We start from the raw sequence: 18,181 nt of genomic DNA, 5'->3' as shown, positions 1-18,181 counted from the left end.
CCAACACTGAGTGGGCCACCCTTCTACCGGGGAGTACTCCTGTGCAGGGTAAAGCTGCAGCCTGGAATTTCAGATTCAAATCACTGCTCAAGCACAGCCCTGACTGGAGCTGGATGAGATGCTGCTCAAGGCTGCAGAGCTGGAAAGCCCCAGAGAAAGGGGACTCTATGTACTGGAAAGGCCATTTGGTCTTTTCAGGAATGTTTTAAACTGCCTGGTACTGAATACTGGCAACAACAACAGCACTGGGGAGAGACAATTGCTGGAAAGGAGAAAGAAAAGACCTTGTGCTACTCTGGGCTGTACAGATGACTCTGGCAACCCAGGCTGTGCTTCCAGCTCTGCTGCTCATCACTTGCATATCCACTGCCAAGGCACTGAGCACACATTTTTCTCTCTTTGAGGTTCTCTGACATGCACGGAACTACAAAGCTGGGTTTCCAAAGCTCCCTCCCTCACCTTGTGACTAGCAGCTCCAGGCTGCAGGCACAGCAGCCACCACCCATGTCACAACAGGGAGCAGGGACACAGGTGATGCTGCACTGGCACTGCCACTTCCCCTCCGTGGCCATGCAGGGGCAAGGACAGGGCCTGTGGCAGCATGCAGAAGCAAGGACACGTGCTCCCCTCCAGATCACAGCCTCTTACCTGTTTCTTCTTCAGCTTGGAGATCTGCTGCTCCACCATGGTGATCTCGCGGTCCACGCGGTCCATGTTCTGGATGAGCTCCTCCTTGGAGAGCCGGGCTGGCAGCAGGTCCAGCTCGGTGTCAGGGTGAGCAGGGCTCACAGGAGACACGGGCTCCAGTTTGCCAGGCAGGCCACGATCCTGGGAAGTGTAAAACAACCAGATCATCTCTCTCCCAGGAGACTCTGGATCCTTCTCTCATCCTCCCACAGCTCCCTGGCCCATTCCCAGCCTTCTGAGATATACAAAGCCCTCAAAAAAACCTGCTAGACTAAGGAGTACCAGCTGGCAGATCACATCACCACAGTGCTCCACAACCTCCCTCATCTCAAAGAGAACCAGGCTATTCTCCCAGGGACACAACAGCAGCTCTTCCTCCTGACAAAGCCTCAGAGGCTTGAACAATCTTGAGGACTGCTCATGTTCTAACAGGATCAATAAACCCATGCATATTCAGAAGTTCCCAGCACCACTGTCCCTTCAGAGGGCTCAAGGCTACATCTTCTCTGCAAAAACGAGACACCACAGTCACATCCTCCTTGGACAGTGCCACAGAGACAAGAGCAGCATGAACCATGCTGAAGGAGAAGGGGCAGCCCCCGGGAAGGCTCCTAGCTCCCGGGTCATCTTTCTCCTTCTCTTCCTAAACCCTGGGGATACCCTGAATGTTGGATGTTGAATACATCCATCCAAATATGGAGAAAAAAGGGATTGGTGAGTCAAGATAAAAACAGACCAAACTGGCATTTTTCAAATTCCAGGTGAAGAGGTTCTCAGCTCAACAAGACCCTTCAAGTCAGAGACTGGAGAGATCAGCAGAACCTCCATGGCCATGACAGGGAGAGCTCTAATAGCCCAGGGCAGAGAGAAAACACATCAGAACGTTCATCTTTGCCCCCAGCAGTGTAACAAGTTGGCTGAACCCTACTAGCTGGGATGCCAGGAGCATCCCACAGCCACGCTGCCTCTCCTGCACACCAGCATTCCCCTCTGCAGCTCCAAGCAAAAGGAGCCCATTTCTGCCAACACAGGCTGCGTGCCTGGATGAGCCTGCCCAGCAGGGATGAGCACACCTGGGCTGCAGCAGATGTTTAATAGCCACCGGCCACACAGATGGGATCAGGGCACACCACCAGCCTACCCTGACCCAGGACACTCCCCTCTGGCAGCCACCCAGCACCATAATTAAAAGTGTATCTGTTCATTTGCTTAGTGAGTGGATGGATTTCTTTTCCTGGAGGGGGAGAAGAGGAGGGGTGGCTCTGTTTTGTAACCATAACCCGCTGCCAGGCTGGGCAGCCAGCACACCGCAGCTGCTGCTGAGGGGAAGGGAGGGATGGGGAGAGGCAAACAAGGGAAGAAGTTCACACAACTTTGCCACCTTCATTACAGCAGCCCATAGAAAGCCAACACTGTTGCTGAGCACCCTCCCCTCCATGCTGACAGCTGTGAAAGGCCAGGGCTGACCCTCTGCCCAGGCTGGTCCTCGTGCTGTGACAGAGCTGGATGGTGCCTTGTGCACCCCTCTGTGCTCCCCCATTTAACCAGGCTGGTGGATGATGGCTCTGGGTCACTCACCAGCCCTGCTGCAGCCCGTGCTGAACGTGGTGAGTGTGCAGGTAGCACCCAGCACTGCTCAGCATCCCAACAGCATCTGCTGTGAGGCCCTGTCCCTGCTGGGTGCAGCCTGGAGGCACCAGTGCCCTTCCCACTGATGCCATTAAAGGACAGAAAGCAAAGGAGCACCCCAAAACCCCACTCTCACTGTCCTGCCTCAGCCCCATCCAACCCCAGGAGCACAAAGGCACCAGAAAGGCTAAGCTGGTTGTGTCCAGCATCCATCCAGAACAGAAGCTAGAAGAACATGAGAGATTTCTGGAGGATCCTGAAGAGAAAAATCCCATCTTGTTTTCCCTTCCCACCATTAGACACGAAAAATGGTCAGTCTGCTGCAGTGGGAAGGCTTTGTGTTCTCCACAACAGGGTCGTTTCTTGTGTTTGTTTTTTTTGTTTGTTTGTTTGTTTTGTTTTTTTTTTGTTTGTTTGTTTTCAAGTCAAGAGGAGCAGGACAACCACAAGAAGTGAAAGATAAATAATTAGGTGTTCATGAAATCTTGTTCAGATTAAGGCACAGGAAGGGGAAGTGGCAGTGGCTTGTAGGTAGGGAGGTTTTTCTAAAGGAAAGTAAGCTACCTGCCAAAAATGCAGGAGAGAAAGGCTCCTCACTGTGCACATGAAAAACAAAAGATACTTTCTCCCATCTGCCAGTATGCAGGACAGGGCATCTTTAAACTCCTACTTGCCACAAACTCCTCGGAAACCCGGTTCCTGATACATTTTTATCTTTTTCCCTTGTGGAATCTGCAGCAAAAGAGCAGCAAAGATGAGTAAGGGAAATAGCTTAAGTCACAGCACAGACATCATCATCATCTGGTATTAGGAGATGATTACAGCAATAGAGAGAGGCAATTGTGTCCCTGGACCTCACATACTGGGCACTGTCATGCCACAAGCTCCTCTCTAAATCAACAAAATTACCAGCAGCAAAAAGAAAGAAAAACCAAAACTAAAGGTAAAAAAAAAAAAAAGTCTTGTCTGTGTAGTGCTGACATCCAAAAAGCAGAGCTCATGGATTTATGAAAGGCATAAAGAGGCCCTTATAAATCACAAAAGTGGGTTGAAAAGTGGTTTGCAAAGACCAGAGTCCACTCAGAGCATGGGCAAGACCCCAATGGTCAGAGATATTTCAACTAGTGCTCTGCTTCCTACAGCTTAAGAAATCCTGAAAATATATTTCCCTGCTCTAGACTGTCATACCCTGAGCAAGTGCAGTGTGAAATGTGAAATTCTTCTTATTAACGTGAAGTCACAGACTTCCAAACCAGGAAGAGCCGTGAGAGGTGGAAAAAATCTGCTGGAGGGAAAAAAACAATTACTGCATTACTCAAGTTGATATTTTCTCAGTAATTATACTGTTTCCATGTGATTTGTTTTTACACACGGCTAACAGCTACTGCAGCTCCTGTTTATCCCTGGCCTTGTTTTGTGATTTATATGATAACAAGGGTGGGTGTGAGGGGGCAGAGGCTGCACAAACCTCCCCACAGCAAGAGGAGGTGCTGGCACTGAAGAAAACAATTATCACTGAGGAGGTTGTCAAAGAGCAAGGCCAGACTTAAGGGTGGGCTTCTTCTACATGCTTAGGAATAAAAATTCCCAACACAGCTAATGGAGCAAGCCTGCTATTCGCTATTAAGTGGTGACTTTAAAAACATGCCAGAAAGAGAAGAAGCAAAAGGATGAGCCAACTGCCTGTTGATGCTTTGAAGAGCAAGTAAATGTCCAGGTAAATTTGATGCCCCTGCCTTCAGACACACCAACATAAGAAAAAAATTACATTGAGAACCCCAAGCGTGGTCACAGGACACAGTGAAACCTGCACCAGCCCATCTCCACCTGCTTGTTTTGCATTACTGACCCAGCTTTGATATTCACAGAGAAGTCATGGGAGCTGGAGCGATTTAAAAGGGCATCTGTGCCCCACTTCAGCTCAGCACCAACAGCTGGATGCAGCCCAGCCTTCCTGAAGGGTCGCTTTTATCTCAGGAGACAGCAGATCGGTAGCCAGGCTCCATCTGCACCTAACTCTTGCTGCAAAGTGCATTTTGACCTTGCTGGTAGCTTGACAGCATCAGCTGCCTCTTCAAAACTCCACAGTGGAGCTTCCAAACCTCCCCAGCCCATCAGTGTGTCCCAAGAGAACAGAGCCCCCCTTGCTTAGGATGAGCCTCAGCATCCCCAGCACAGCACACAGTGTTTGCCCTACATATCCTTGCTAAACCCAGGTCTCTCTCTGCCTCTCTAATCCAGATCATTAGTGAAGCTCCCCCAAGCCCAGGACAGAGATTTAGGGATGCCAACATCATCTCTTCCACAGTCTGTTCACTTTCTAATTATCAGCCAGCAGCAGCATTTCCTGCTGGAGCACCGGGAGGGATTAGGAGGTGTTATCTTCAACGCCTGCCCACTCACACATCTCATGTCTTCATGGGCTGGAGAAGATTGCCAAAGCAGGCAGGATGGGCTGGGGCCACTCAATTTCTGCTCAAATTAATTCCCAAAACAACCTCACATGAATTTGTGAGCAGGGGATCTCCTTGTAGGGATGCTTCACCACCTGAGCTGCTCACAGCAGCACTGAGCCAGTGAACATTCCAGCACTCCACCAGCCAAGAGCCCTCCCAAACCCCATCCACATGGGGCTGTGCCACACTGCAGGGCCAGCAGCTCATCCTCCCTGTCCAGGAGCCCAGGGATGAGCAGTATCACACTGAACAGACACTGAAATGAGAACTGAGAAGGGATGCAGCACTCCACCCGTCAGGTCTGTAGGTAAAAACATGCATATGAAACTCCTAAGTGAGCCAAATACACACTAAAGGAATTTGGGTTTTTTTAATTGGAAAAATATCCAACACATTCTGACATATCTAAGCCCCAGGATGACAGCACTGACAGAGGAAAAAGTTATGGAGCTGAAAACGAATGTCTCGTTTCCTCAGGGAGATGCACGAGTACAAAAAGTCAGGGAGACTATGGAGCAGTGAAAAGTACATCGAGTTACTACAATTCTTTTGTTCATGGCCATCTGCTGTGCTAATGGCTCTTTCTGCAGCCTGGCCCTTCAAACGAGGTTTTAATTTTTAAATACAGCTGGGCTCTTGCTGGGCTGCATCCCGGAGTGCTCCAAGGGATGCTGAAGCTGGATGGAGACGTGTGTGAGCTCTGGGGAGCACCTGGGGAGCTGTTCAGCAGCTAGAAGCCCATGGGTGCTCCCCTGCAAGGTCAACCAGAGCTCCTGAGGGATGCCAGGTGTGGGACCAAGGCAGCATCCACCTCCTTCCTCCATCCCCACTCTCCATGGCACGTGTAAAACAGGGATTGCTTTCACTGGGTGCAGCCTGCTATGTGCTCTCATGGGAATTCATGAAGCTGGAGACCAAGGACCTGCCTGAAGACAAAGCCAGGTTTTTTAAAAACTTGATTTTTTTTTTTAATAAATCTGACTTTACAAGCAGGCCCACGAAATTCCTTTCCTCCATAATCCAGCTGAATTCCACACAGACAGAGCAGAAAACATCCCAACAATTTCTAAAGCTTGCACGAAAGTAGGTCAAAAAACTTCCCCCATGTTTCGACAGCTTGAAGCAATTTAATTGCAAAACCAGTACCAAATGCTGACCCCTCCCTCCCTGCCTCCCCTCCCCAGCAGATTTACGAGGGTGGTAAAACCTCAACCAGCCAGAGCCTCGGTTAAATGCAGTAACCAAAGCCTTGTATCTGGTCTCACAAAACCTGAGCTCCATTCCCTGGTGTTACACTGAACAGATGCTGCCTCTGTATCTCAGGACTGCAGAATCCTACAGCAGCACCACCAAACACAGCTCATGGATTCAGGCAGCCTAAAATAACGGGAAAATCTTCCTCCCACAGCAGCCCGAGGCATTACCCGGCAAATGGATGCTGTGCCTTTCATTCCCTCCCTGCCTTTCCCCATTAGTGGGTAATAATTGCATTGAACGCGAACGTTCCCCACTGACTTAGAGGAGTGATGAATTCTCACCTACCCATCTACTCATTACCACGAGCAGCTAATTGCTCCACCTCTCATTAAGAATTCCCCAACACTGCCTATTCTGCGTCCCTGGATTTTCAGCTGACCTTAAGTTTGCTCGAACAGTAACTGTCTGGACTGAAATTTTCCATGCTGAATATCAGCTTTAGGCATTTTTAGTTTGTTTTTTTTTTTTTTTCCCTAAACAGGGAATTTCAGCCAAGACAACTCTGTCACTTCCAAGAACAAGTTTACAAGAAAATATGCCTTTCTGCAACACTCAGAAAAACTCTGGGAACTTTTTCTTTGAGCATCTTCAGTACAGTTGATACATCTGGTAAGACTCTCTGCCAGCGATCTGCCTCTTGTTAACACTGAAAAAGTGTCCAAGTCAAAGGAAAAAAAAAATTAATAAAAATCTCATCTTGGTGCTTGCTTTAGGGGAATGACTTGGAACTAAGCAGGCAAGCAGAGTGTAGTCCTGCTTCTGGGAAGCTGCAGGAAAGGTATTTTGCAAAGGGAAGGAAAAGGATGAGATGGAAGGACCATGCTGGCGTGTGTGGAGCATTCCAGGCCAACAGCAAGTGCCCCGAAAGAGATGTGAATAAATGGTTTGGGCAGGGAAAAAAGACCCGAGACCACCCACCAGATGATAAGGATGGAGCAGCGTAGCCAGTGACCCGCTGAGCACAGGGCTGAGCCTGTCCCAGGCACAGCACAGAGGGACAGGTACAGCAAAGACAGGGTCCTGCTGCTTCCAGCAAACAAGGGGAGCACAGGTTAAGGGTGTCAGAGCAGCCATCAGAGCAGCAAGCTTTTCCACTCCTCCATGGGCAACTTTAATGCTCTTTCAGTGATTTGTTCAGCCAGCAGCCACCCGTGCTGACATTGCACACACGAGCACATGTTTGAAGCGTCTTAAAAAGGACCAAACTGCAAAAAACGCCTCCCATTACATGACGTAACAAGGCAAGGAGGGGAATTTTTTAATTGCCCAATTTGGCACTCAGCCAGGCAGAGGGGTCAACCCCGGCTGCAGGGCTACATTTTAAAGGTAATGGGGAGCTCATGGCAGAGCCTGGCTCCTCCTTGCTGGGGCTCGAACCCCCCTGCATTCCCTAGGGCCAGCCAATTTTGGGCAGCCTTCACAGGAATCTCTGAATCATCACCAGAGCCTGTTTTTGCATTTCTACTTGTGCCTGCTGCTCAGGGAATTTCTTTAGGGAGGGTTCCCCACCCAGCTGGGGGTACAGGCACAATCCCTATACCTAAGCAGCCAAGGCAACACCTTGTCACCTAACCCAGCAAAACTCAGGGGAACTGAACACTCATTCCATGCCTTTGAAAGCTTTAGCCTCCCTCTTTTTTTTTTTTTTTTTTTGTTTTGGTGTTTGTTTTTTTTTCTCTTTTCAATACCACTCATCCTCTTTCAATGACCATATGCAGTAAAGCAAGTTCTGAGTCTTTCCAGCACATCAACCAAGAAGGGATGAAGCATCAAAGTTTCATAATTAATTTCCATATTAATCCCAGCAGGCAAGTTCCCTCTGACAGAAGATGCTGGAACAGTCCCTGCCAAATCCCAGCTGTCCCTCAAGCAGGTAGAAAGTTCTCCAGGCCTAGATGCCATGTGAAAAGCAAGCTCCAGTGTTGTACAAAAAGGCTTCTGCAGAAAAAGAATCCCTTTTTATACCAATGCAATACTCCAATGAACAGCACAAATGCCATGGCACTGCTGGGACAGTGCCTACATCCACACCCATCAGTCCTGCAGAGGTAGGAGCTGGGCACTACATCTGCTTACATCTGCTCTCTGCTGAGCATCCCATCAAAAATACAGAATTTCACACCAACTGGAAAAGCTGTATCAGCCAAAAAACAGGCGGGGGAACCAGTCAGTGGGACTGAAGCCATTGCAGCCTCATGTCTTGGAAACACAGGGCCAGATCCTGAGCCAGGCTCAGCACCAAACAAAAGCAATGCTGTCCTGGAGCACCCCAGGACAGGAGAGCCCTGTTTGGATGGCCAGGAAGGGCAGCCCAGAGCTCCATCCACAGCATGGACACACCAACAAACCTCCTGCTCTGCTTCCAGAGCTCCATCCACAGCATGGACACACCAGCAAACCTCCTGCTCTGCTTCCAGAGCTCCATCCACAGCATGGACACACCAGCAAACCTCCTCCTGCTCTGCTTCCAGGAGGGACTGAGGGTGCTCCCAGGTGGGCTGTGCCCCAGGAAGCTCCAGCTCATTCACTGGGTGATGCCAGGTGCATCCTCCAGCACACGGACAATGATGGGGGGGGAGGGAAAATACATCACGGCAGCTTCTCCAAACCTCACTGATTTAGAAATAAAAAATTGAGGGGAAATGAAAAGACAAAAGCCCTTCTCAGCCTGGTGTTATCAAGCAGAGGAAATGAGACTTCTAAAGCTCCCATTCAGAGAGGAGTGGGGGAGAGAAATCCCACTCCAGACGCACTTGAACGAACAGCTTTTGAAATGGAAATGTTGCTCTTCAGAAACATTTAAATTTCCTCCTATTGCCAGGGAGGAGAGGAGGCAGGAGGCCGAGAAGGAGCAGGGACTCCTCAGCCACACACATCCCAGCGGGATGCACACAGGGCAGCACTCGGCAGCTCTGTGAAGCAGGGATTTGTCTGGGAGTTAATCAGGATGGCACACAACATCAATATTGGGAAGTTGGCTTGAAGGGGAATCAGATTTAGAGGGGAGAGAAGGGGATGATTGAAGACAGCTCTATTTAACCACTACTGCTGCAAGTGAGATACACTTAAAGGCAGCCCACACTCCCCTCCCTCCCTCCCAACCATCACCCAAAATTATTTTCTCCAAATCCCAGAGACTGAGCTGCCTACTGAGGAGGAGACTGAGTGATGGAAAAAGGAAACGCAAACAAGACCTAAAATGGTTTGAGCAGCAGTTGAGGTGTGTTATGGGACAACCCAGACCGCCTCTTGCAAGCAAGAGCCTCTGCACCAAGCCAAGGTTACCAACAACTCTCCCAAGACTCACAGCACATCCAGCACAGGATGATGAGTCCCAGCAGCACAGCCCTGCTCTATCCCAGCAGTTCCAACCGTGCCAGCTCACTAAACTGAAGTAACTGCTCCTAACGGAACCCACTGAGCTCTGCCTGCCAGCTGCACGTCACCCCAGTGTCTTCAGGGTCACCTCCTGCACAGCTTCGTTCTGCCTGTGCTCTCAGCTCTATGAAGCAGGACATCAAATACCTCTGAGCTGTAAAAGCCATGAGGGACACAGTGGGGACAACACCTCTGCCAAAGGAACCCACCAGCAGCCCGGCAGCCCCCAAGGCCGCACAAAGCACATCCACTGACCGAATCCCAAATACCCCACAAGCAGCAGTGCTCCGGTAGCACCTCGGGACACACATAGGGGATGTGTGACACAGCCCAGCTGCTGCCACCCCAGCAGGCTCCGTGCTGACAGGAGCACGGGTGGTGCCCAGCAGCCGTCAGCTGCACCATCCATCAGAGCCGGCTGTGCTCAATGCATTATTGTTCCAATAATTGTGCAGACACGTGGAAGGGGCTGCCTCGACACTGGCCGCTTGTTTGAGGAGCCATTTCCTTGGCTGCTCTGCCTGGTTTTCCATCAGGAGGTCGCATCCTGCAGGGGTTCAGTGTTGGCCGTTCCCAGTGCCATCCCCAGGAGGGGGGGAGGAAATCCCTCACCACCAGGAAATACAGGTGGGTGCTGCTCCAGATGTCAGCTGGCAGCCAGGCCCTGCACCTCAACACACAACAAAAACCTTACAGGAGAGTTTTGGGTTTACATGGAGAATTTCTTTGCCGTAACAACCCTTCCCCCATTGAGCAGCTGGAGATGGTCGCAGGGTGCTGGGAGCACCATGGTGTCTCCAATGTGTCACACCTTCAGCATCGTTCAGCTCTGCCATCAGAGCAAGACTGACCACAGAAAAACCAAATACCAACAAGAACTCGGGACAGAGCAGTTCCCAAAGGCTCGGAGCAGAAACACCATTTCTATCTGTGAATGGCTGTGGGAGTTACTCAAACCACAAACCTCTGCCCAGCCTGTTCCTGCAGAAAACCATGAAGCACCTCTGCTTCCTCAGACCACGGCATTACAGAAAAACCTGAACATCTCAGCTCCCATAGCAAGAATAAGCCCACAGTGAATTTGTTATTATCTGTTAGCAAAGCAACAGCTTCCCACTAAGGCTGGAATTTCCATCTTGGTTTGGCAGGCACAGGGCTGTGAAATGATTACTGTGTTTACTTTTCCTTTGCTAACTATAAAATCCCATTCCACTGCCCTGCCAAGAATGACTGAAGCTAATAAAATTCAGGCATTTGGAAGAAAGCAATAATAAACCTCCCTTTTGGGGCCTTTATGATGAAATTTCCCCACTCCAATCAGCGATTATGCTGCATTCATGAACACTAGTGATGTCTCCAAGTGCACCCAGATTGACTCAAATCAATATTTAGCTTTGCTCGAGACTGGGAGTCTTTCTCCTTGTGGCAGCTGAAGGCAGAATCACTGAACAAGGCTAGAAGAAGCCTTTGAAAAAGCAGCTTACAAGAATAGGAGGCAGCATATATAAATACATAGATATGTATTTGTATATTATATACGAATGTAGGCTTTTCGATTACTTTAAAACCTATAAAAAGTACACACACATTAATTCACAAATTTACAAATCTCTCTCCGAACATATTGAAAGCCTTTCATATAATGCACTGTATATATTTATATACACATACCTGGCTATTCTTTAGGAGTTTTTAGTGTTTGAAAGCCTGCAACATTCCTGTGTTTACATCTGCCACTCTGCTGCCGAGGCAGAAACACATTAGCTGCTGGGGGCAATCTGTTCTACATCATACCTGAGATGGCTGGCATGAAATAAAACAACACAGACCTGAAAGCCAGCTTGAAATAAAAGCCTGTGCTTGGTTTGGTCACGTAACCACGTGGGACAGCTTGGTCTGCACGAGGCAATGGCTCTTTTCTAAAAGCAGTCATGGGAACAAGAGTATCCAAAGTGGAGATCAGAAGGCAGAAAGGATCAGTACTGCTCCTCAGGGAACAGCACAGGAGGAGAGAATCAGACCCTGCTGAGGCAGTGACCAGAGCACGGTGCTCAAAGCCAAGCCTAGGAAGCAATATGGCAGAGGAGGGGATGCAGTGCCATGGCAGCAGAGAAATCTGCTGTGGGCATGTGCTGGAGCAGGATGCCACAGGCTCTGCAGCCCGGGGAGAATCCCTCAGGATGCAGCAGAGGACTGGGAAACAGCACAGCCGCTGCCCAGTTCCTCCTCTCCTGCTTGGCACTGCCAGAGCACAGTGTGCTTCTTCCTCTCAGGAAAGGGTACCAGGTGCAGGATTAAGGTCAGACAAAGGCAAGCAGAACCTGGGCAGAACACTGCAGAAAATGCTCTGTCAGAGCACTGAGATGACCCAGGAGTAACCAGACAGAGGTCAGGACTGCAAGGAGGTGGTTCAGGTAATTTCATCCCACACTGCTTCTCCCCCACTAATTCCTACTTTTGCTCCACCAAACCTGGGGTAGGACAGAGCACGCTGCTCCCACCCTGAGCCAGCTCTGCCATAGGTAAAAGCCCATTTCCAAGGACAGAGGGAACAGGCTCTACTGCGCTCTCGCTCCTTATCCTCCTGGAAAAAGGTGCCAAGAATTAGAATTACATCTTTCGAGAGCAGCAGAACAAGCCAAGGGCCTGTCAGCTTGTCCTAAAACAACCCCTCTCTGCTCACTGAGCACGCAGCCAGCATTCCTGACACACACCAGCGTCCATCTCCCCCTGGCCCCCCCATGCAGCACGGGGCTGCTGAGCCAAAAAACCCTCTAAATGTGCTCTGCCTAAAACACAGCCAAGGAGTTTTTCTGTTTAAAAAGCAAGTTTAGGTCCAAAAAGAAAGGAGGTTTTCAGCGAGTGATTTTAACTAGGCCCTTTGGCACTCGACAGTTCCTCTCTTGTTAGGATGCTAAGGGTGCTGTTAAGAAATGAGGCTCCACGAAGCACGAACGTCAAGTCACAGAGCTTTAGCAAGGGCTGTTGCCATGTTCAATATGTTATTACAGCTCCATCACCACAGGCACAAAGAGCAGCACCTCATCTCTGCCAAATCCATCTCTGAAATAACTCCCCCACTCCATCCCCTCCAGCAGCAGCAGGCAAACACTACTGATTGCTGTTGCATCTCCTCCACAGCTTCCACCCCACGCTGGGAAAGAAGGTATTAGCATGAAATACCCTCCTCCTCCAAACACAGCACCCAGAATCAATCTGATGGGTGTCATAACTCACTGGCTTTCATAGAGAGTCAGGAGCATTGATGGGCTGCACTCCCCAACCATGGAGATGTGCAGCACCAAAAATGTGCTCAGTGCTGGTCCCAGGAAGCCCCTTGGGTAGAAAGGGCATGCAGGGATGCTGAACAAGGAGGGAGGAGTAGTTTATCTGTGAGATATATGTGCTTGCAAATTGGTAACAATCTGCTGCTGCTTGGTCACCTGCACTAACTGGTCAGATCCCTCATAACCCATACCTGAGTGTGCCTGGATCTGGTGGGAGCTGGAGCAATGCTCCCTGCCCAGAAGCACCCACACCCCCTCCCAGAACATGAGGGAAAAGAAGAAAAAACAGATCAGGATAAGAAGCAAGGGGGGAAAAAATAGCCAGGATGTCCTTCATGTTAGCAAGACCGAATTCTTCCCCTGACTTTTATTTCAGGACAGGGGGTCTTTTTTTAACACAAATGAACACAACTGGTTGAGCACAGGCAAAAATGGTGGCTGACACAGCCATCCTCACCCCACATACACCATCCTCATCCTCTGGAGGCCAGTATCAGCTCCTGCCATACCAACACTATTTCCTAAGTCCCACCTGAGGACTGGCAAAGTAGCAAAACTCTGCTGCATTTCCAGGACAAAACAGGGCAAGTTAGAATTCTTGCTATCAGATAAAACAGACAGATAGAACATGTACAAACACTTCATAGACAGAGAAGAAAAGTCTTCATGAATCCACACAGCACACCCAGCTCAGCATACTGTCTACTGTAAGCACCGAGCCAGAAATATTTCTTCCAATTACAGGGGTGAGGCACACAAAGTCAGGGGACTTTCCTTCCTTCCAGCAGATCAGGTGAGATGCTGCACTGCACGAGCCTTGTAATATTGACTGAATGGAACAGAAAAGTCCAATTATGTAAATGATGAAGCAGGCTCCCAAGAAGCAGTCAGCCTTATCACACCATCCTTCCACTGCTGCGGCTCGAAAGGCAATTTAAAAGGTTGTTTTGGATGTCGATCACCACAAACGAGCTGAAGAAGTGTGAAACAGCCTGTGCTTGAGGCACCATCCATTCTTCTGCTGGACTTCCAGCTGCACTGAGCCTTGATCCTGCTGGCTGTGGCTCCAAGACCACTGCAGGCTGGAGCAGACAGGGCAGGGGAGAGCTGGGCCACAGGCAGCTCAGGGAAGGGTCAAAGGTTTTTACATCATTTCTCTGGAATGTTTCTGCAGCCCATGAGGGCTTTTCCTGCCATACCTGATTATCTCAGACCACAGTTCAGTTCTTTGGCCACAGGAACTTCAGCTGAGAAATGGAACAAAACCAGTTGTCTTGCAACCATGGTGCTCCTTTCCTTCGCCCCTCAGCCCAGGTCCAAACTGAAGAGCCAAACATATCACAAGGGCTATGCAACGCCCAAAAGCATCTGTTTTTCAAATGAAACCAGCACAAACCCATGCATGGGATGGAGGAGATTCCAGATAAAAACTCCGCAGGCTGTTCTTCTCTTGGCTTTCTGTCCACACTGGTGCATGGAACGGGCTGCTGACCACCCTGTGCAGCCATCCTGGCACAGTGGGCAATGCAATGGACTGCCAGGCATGCCAGGAGAGCCACTCTGCTTGCACACCACAGCCACACGCTCCCAAACGTGTGTGCTCATGTGGAGAGGAGCAGGGGTTGACACACTGACACACATCCCATCCTCCCATGATTTGAAAATTATCTTCAGAGCAGGGAAGAAAGCAGGGGGGAAATCCAGGCAGAAGTGTTTGTGCTGTGGCAACGTGAACAACGCAAATATTTCAGCTTTTAAATATGTTTGGAATGACAGAGAATGCCAACACGTCCCTCATCTTCCCAGAAATAGCTTTGAATCATTGCTCCCCTAATGTAAATTCCCCACCTCACCAAATCTTTTTTTTTTTTTTTTTTTTTTTTGCAACCAGATTTTTATCAGGCAGAAGTCGACAGTGTGAGCAAGCACACTGCAGATGGGTGAGTGTCAAACACATCACAGGAGGATCCTCCTGACTCCACAGCCCCACAGCACTCCTGATGAGTGCCCAACTCCACTGGCTCAGCCTCACAGGGAGAGCCCAGCTGCAAGGAGAATTATAACAAAAACTGCTGTTCTCTGCAGGGGAAGGAGGACAAATGCAGGAAAGACGTAGGTGTGTGTGTACCTGCTGAAATTGTTTCATTGCACTGCTCGTGTCTGAGGATAGAGCTACTGCTACACAAGTCCACTCCTCCAAAAAGTGGTAGGGAGGCCACAAAGCACGTGCAGGCTTTGCATGGAGCACCCCACAGTCCTCAGGACAAGAGGTTCTTTTCATGGCAGAGTGTCTGAGGAACTTCATTTCCCACAGGGCTGGTCAAGCCAGGCACTGGCACTGATCTCTGCATCTCGACTGGGTTCTGGATCACTGGGATTGAGCAACAGGGTGCTGGCAGCATTGGTGTGTCTCCTGTCCATCCGTGCTACCATAGCTCCACAGGATGCCTCTGCCTGCGCGTCCCGCAGGGCTTGCAGCCCCTCCCTCCCCACCAGATGTGAGCACAGCCACAGCTGGCCAAGGAAGCATCTCCCTTGCCCACAGCAGAGATGCACGGCTGGGAAAACCAGACTTGTGCTGTCTCTCGTTCCCCCGCAGACATTCCCCAAAAGCCCAAGAAACAAGCCCAGAGCTCTTTTTGCTCAAGTGAAAAACAACCTCCCGTGGGGAAGGGAGAGCCCAGAGTGATCCCTGCTGCAAACTCCGAGGCTATGGGAGGACACACACTCAGGGCCAGCCGATGCTCACAGCTTGTTCCATCCTCCAGCCCCTCTGCGCTATTGTTCCACAGCAATAAATCACGGGGAGGCGCTGGAATTCCGGGCTGTTTTCTACAGGAGGGAGCCTGGGGTGCCGGAACCGAGATGCTGCCTGGCTGTGCCTGCTCATTCCCTCAGTGACTGCCCCGTGCTGAGCCCTCCACTCCCACGCATCCCGTTGGAGCAGCATGGCTCTCCCAGTTCAAAGCTCTGCTCCCTTCCCCCAGCCCTGCATTACTCAATTAGAGATGATGCTTTTGCCAGTTACCTCCAAGCCAACTGGGGCCTCTGCCAAGGTCAACACAAGTTCCAGCCAGTTTCATTAATAACTGCGAGACCAACCCACTGGAAACTCTGAGAGGTTAATCCCAGCAACAGATCAATGTTCCCATAACAAAGCCACGGAGCAGAAATGCAACTGGTGATTTACCAGCCAGCCCAGCTATCTGTGCTGGGAGCTGTGGTACTGCTCCTCCACCCTGTATCCAGGGCAAACCCTGCTTCCAGAGACCTGAGCCTCCCTCTCCTCTTCCCTGGTACGTTTGTCAAGGGATGGAGCCACTGCCAGGGAGCAGCACTGCCAAGGCACTGAGTGCAGTGAGGAGGAAGCAGAGCTCCCGAAAAGCTTTTCTGCTGTCCTGGGTGCCCTGCCAGCCTGCAGCCAGGGCAGCAGTTAGCAGGCTGGCCATGAGCCTTTTCCATCCCACAGCCTGTCTTCCAGGAGTTCATTGTAAATTGGGCTCTGGAACGGGCAGCCAGTGTGAAATTTGGCTTATATGCTGCTGGCTTCAATGCATCATTAAAAAGGCATTTTGAATGTGTTAATTTCTCGTTTTTCAATTAATTGCTTTTAAAGCTACATTGATATGCACGAAAGCAAAATACCCTCTGCCCTAATTTCTGTTTTGCCATACCTACTTCCTGACCTTAGTGCTGTCTTTTCCAAGACTGTCCCCCCCCACACACTTTTCTTAGTCCATTTTTCAGTCTGCAACAACAAAAAGCTCATGCAGAAAGGGAAGAAATTAAAACCTTTGCACAATGTAAAGCACAGTCCAAGTCTTAACAACACATGGCTTCTTAATTGCCTTTTTCCATCCACAGTTGTTAATTATTTTACAAAAGAGGGAAGTGGCATTGTCCCTTGTACAGATGGGGAAATCTGAGATAGAGAAAGGGGAAGAGACTTACCCAGTGACCAGCAGCCTGCCAGGGCAGATGGCAGCAAGGTTCAGGTTTCCTAAGCCTCCACCCAGCCCCATTCCCGTGGGATTACATGGCTCCCTGTCAGTGAATTCCTGTCAGAGCAATAGGCCACTCATAAGTGCAGCCAGCCAGCCCTTGCAAGGGGACTAAATGCAGATCATGACTGACTCACATCCTATAGGAAGGAGCAGCAAACCACGTACATGGTGGAAGAGCAGTCTTGAAAAATGGGGAGAATGAGTGAAAGCATTGCAGGAATAAGAGATGGGAGAGGCAGGATGAAGCTCCAGCTCTGGAGAGGGGAGAGCAGGCTCTGATTGACCAGATGCACCATGCTCATCATCCCTGTGAGGCAGGATCATGGGCAGCACCAACCGTGCACGTGTGTGCAGGGACAGGGACCATGCACAACATCACTGGCCTGCTTGGGGCTGACTGCTTTCCTCCTGGCTGCTGTTACATGAGGGAGGTCTGCAACTTTATGGCAAAGAAAGCAGAAGCCACCAAGGGTCCTGGGAACCAGTTTCTGCCTCTCTTCCAAGAACACACCTGGCAAAGCCACATCACAGCAGCTTTTCCAGTGAATCCCACCATCCAGGCTTGCAGTGACTGAAAAAAAAAAAAAAAGCCCTGCTTGAGTTGTTCTGGTTATTGTCAGCCAGATAAAGGGAACACCTTCCTGGGGGGGGGGGGGGGGGGGGGGAGCATCAGCCCCAGCTGGCACAGAGGGCATGGGGAGGTTTCATTTCTCCCCAGAAGACTGAGCTCACCAGAGCCCTCCAGGCCACATCCAACAGCAGGAGCCCAGGACCACAGCACTGCAGCAACACAGCACACAACAGCAGGGAAAAAGTAAGGTAAAGCAGGCAAGAAAACAACCTTCTGCCTCTGGCTTAAGAGGCAACACCTGTATTTGAGGATATGAGCAACGTGAGGTTCATAAGGAAAGGCAGTATCTTTTACTTGTCCAAGTGAGATTTAGCTGAAAGCTGCTGCTTTTGAAAGGCACATTGCCCAAAAGTGTGTCTGCTTCCTCCAGGGAAAATGCACTGATCCAAGAGCTTCTCCTTACAGCCTTGCTTGGAGTGAGGCTGCAGCGATACTGAACAGGGTTTAAGGGGCCCAGCTGTCCTCCTGTTTGGGAGAGGTAGATGAGGAACAAAAGGCGTGAGAAATCCATTTCTCTTCAGGGGAGGAAAAACTCTGAAGCCTGTTACCAGCAGTTGCCCCATCAATTGTTGTGTCTGTGTTCAGAGCATAGATCAGGGCTCTAAACAAAGATCTTGGAAAACATGCAGGAATGGTGCTGACTTCTCCCCCTGGGCTGAAGGTTGGCAAATCCAGTTATCAATGCTTATCAGGGATGTGCTAAACTTATATCCCATCGCAGACCTGATTCTTCATCTCAGCTCAATGGCTGCTCTGAAACCAGGAGCGACCAAGACATACCCACTGCCTGAGAGCAACATCCATTCCAGTGACATCCCCTGGGACAGTCAGGCTGGCGCCCAGAGCGTGTAA

General features: G+C 50.1%; 1 protein-coding gene across 1 annotated transcript in view; it reads right to left on the bottom strand.

Moving 5' to 3' along the window:
* NCOR2 (nuclear receptor corepressor 2) overlaps positions 1-18,181 on the bottom strand; it is a 156,726-nt gene that overhangs the window by 114,777 nt on the left and 23,768 nt on the right. Inside the window, exon 4 of the mRNA XM_062504674.1 lies at positions 649-828. Within this exon, the coding sequence (XP_062360658.1) occupies positions 649-828 (180 nt within the window). The remainder of the gene's footprint in view (positions 1-648; positions 829-18,181) is intronic.

The sequence above is a fragment of the Cinclus cinclus genome, chromosome 17, assembly GCF_963662255.1.
Source record: "Cinclus cinclus chromosome 17, bCinCin1.1, whole genome shotgun sequence".
NCBI classification, from domain to species: Eukaryota; Metazoa; Chordata; class Aves; order Passeriformes; family Cinclidae; genus Cinclus; species Cinclus cinclus.
Note: the sequence above shows the minus strand (reverse complement) of the source record. Positions and strands in the feature narration are given on the sequence as shown.